Source organism: Penaeus monodon, chromosome 24 (assembly GCF_015228065.2).
Source record: "Penaeus monodon isolate SGIC_2016 chromosome 24, NSTDA_Pmon_1, whole genome shotgun sequence".
Classification (NCBI taxonomy): domain Eukaryota; kingdom Metazoa; phylum Arthropoda; class Malacostraca; order Decapoda; family Penaeidae; genus Penaeus; species Penaeus monodon.
In genome coordinates, this window is record NC_051409.1 from 19,904,690 (window position 1) to 19,906,178 (window position 1,489).

At 41.0% G+C, this 1,489-nt stretch overlaps 1 protein-coding gene across 1 annotated transcript in view; it reads right to left on the reverse strand.

Moving 5' to 3' along the window:
* Positions 1–1,489, reverse strand: part of LOC119588643 (clustered mitochondria protein homolog) — a gene marked incomplete in the record, with an annotated part of 24,545 nt that overhangs the window by 2,481 nt on the left and 20,575 nt on the right. The window contains 1 exon segment of the mRNA XM_037937280.1: positions 1–1,147. Within this exon segment, the coding sequence (XP_037793208.1) occupies positions 1–1,147 (1,147 nt within the window).

Sequence of the window (1,489 nt, forward strand, 5' to 3'; positions counted from 1 at the left end):
CATTGCAGCAAGCTTACTGGCTTCCTGCTTTTTACCACTCAGCTGCTGAAGATGGAGTGCAGCATACTTGAGGAACATCATATAACGGTTATCTACAAATGCATCCACAAGTTCCTGCCTCAATGTTGCTAGTTTGTGTTTGTGAATGACTGGGAAGCCCAGCTCACGGGAGGCAGGACCAAGATGAGCATCTTCCAGTTCTAAGAAGTTTACATCGGGAGGAAATGTTCTAAGGAGGTCCAAGATATAATGACGGCCATCATTCCCTATTATGCCCTTACATTCCACTGATGAGCACAGTTCAATCTCTTCATTCTTTTCATTCAGTACCTTGTGAGGTAAGATCTTAAGTTGTTGTCCAGCCTTCTGCAACAGATCCATGTACTTAGGATGAGTAACAACAGTCTTGCCAAAATCAATTGAGCCATAAACAACAGACTGTTCCTGCTCCCTCTCAAGGATACCTGGGATTATGGACTGTGCTGTAACACGATAGCCCCGGTAGTCTACAACAACTGTGCCCAGAGTATACAGGCCTTCTAAGTCAGTTGCACTATAAACACGAACTCCTTGCAAGTCATTGCGAGGGGCAACGTGAGCTGCTGCATCACCTCCTACCTCCTTGTAGTGATCTCTTACATCAAATCCCAGGCTGAAGAAAATGTTATTCCAAATAAACATCTGCATTTTGGGATCTTCACCTGGATTAATAGCCATAACATTACCATCAATGACTGCCATGGCCCCTCTAGTGGCTGCTGCAACAAAGTCACTATGGACTTTGAAAATGGCTCGTTCCCTCAGAAGTCTTTCAGAAAGGGTTCTTCGTGCAAGCTCTCTGGTTGTCTGGAGTTCTTCATTCCAGTCTCGTGTCTGTCCAGGAATATGTTCTTCATATCCTAACTTGCTGCTAAATGCATCTTCTGCACGCAAAGCATCAATCCCATGTTCTAGCATTGGTGAGGCCCAAGCATACACCTGATATGGTGTGGCCACACGTTCAAATGGATGACGAGATGTGCGTTTCTTCTGCAGGTTGGCAAAATTTCGTTTAAATGCAGCAGACAGCATATTCAGCAGGTCAATGAGAGAGTGGCACAAATAGGAAGGATTGGCCGGTCTGGGGTTGAATTCCTCTTCACTTGTCCTGAAACATACATGGATACTTTTAAGTATGTAAAACTGAATTAATTGTAATTGGGAAATGTATGTGTTACATATAATGCCAGCAAAGAGAACAATGAGAGAATGCCGAAACATATTGCTACATAAATATTAGTTTCAAAATGAATTAAACAATTATGTTTTCAAATTAAATTTTTCTCCATGAAGATGAAATATTAAAAAATAATAACACCTTCAACAGGAAGTTCAATTAATTGAAACAAGTGTGAGTACAAAATGTACTCACACATTTTATCAAGTTTATCTATGAGATAATGCAGAAATAATAAATTTGATAATCCTGGATGGTAATGGGTGAAAGATG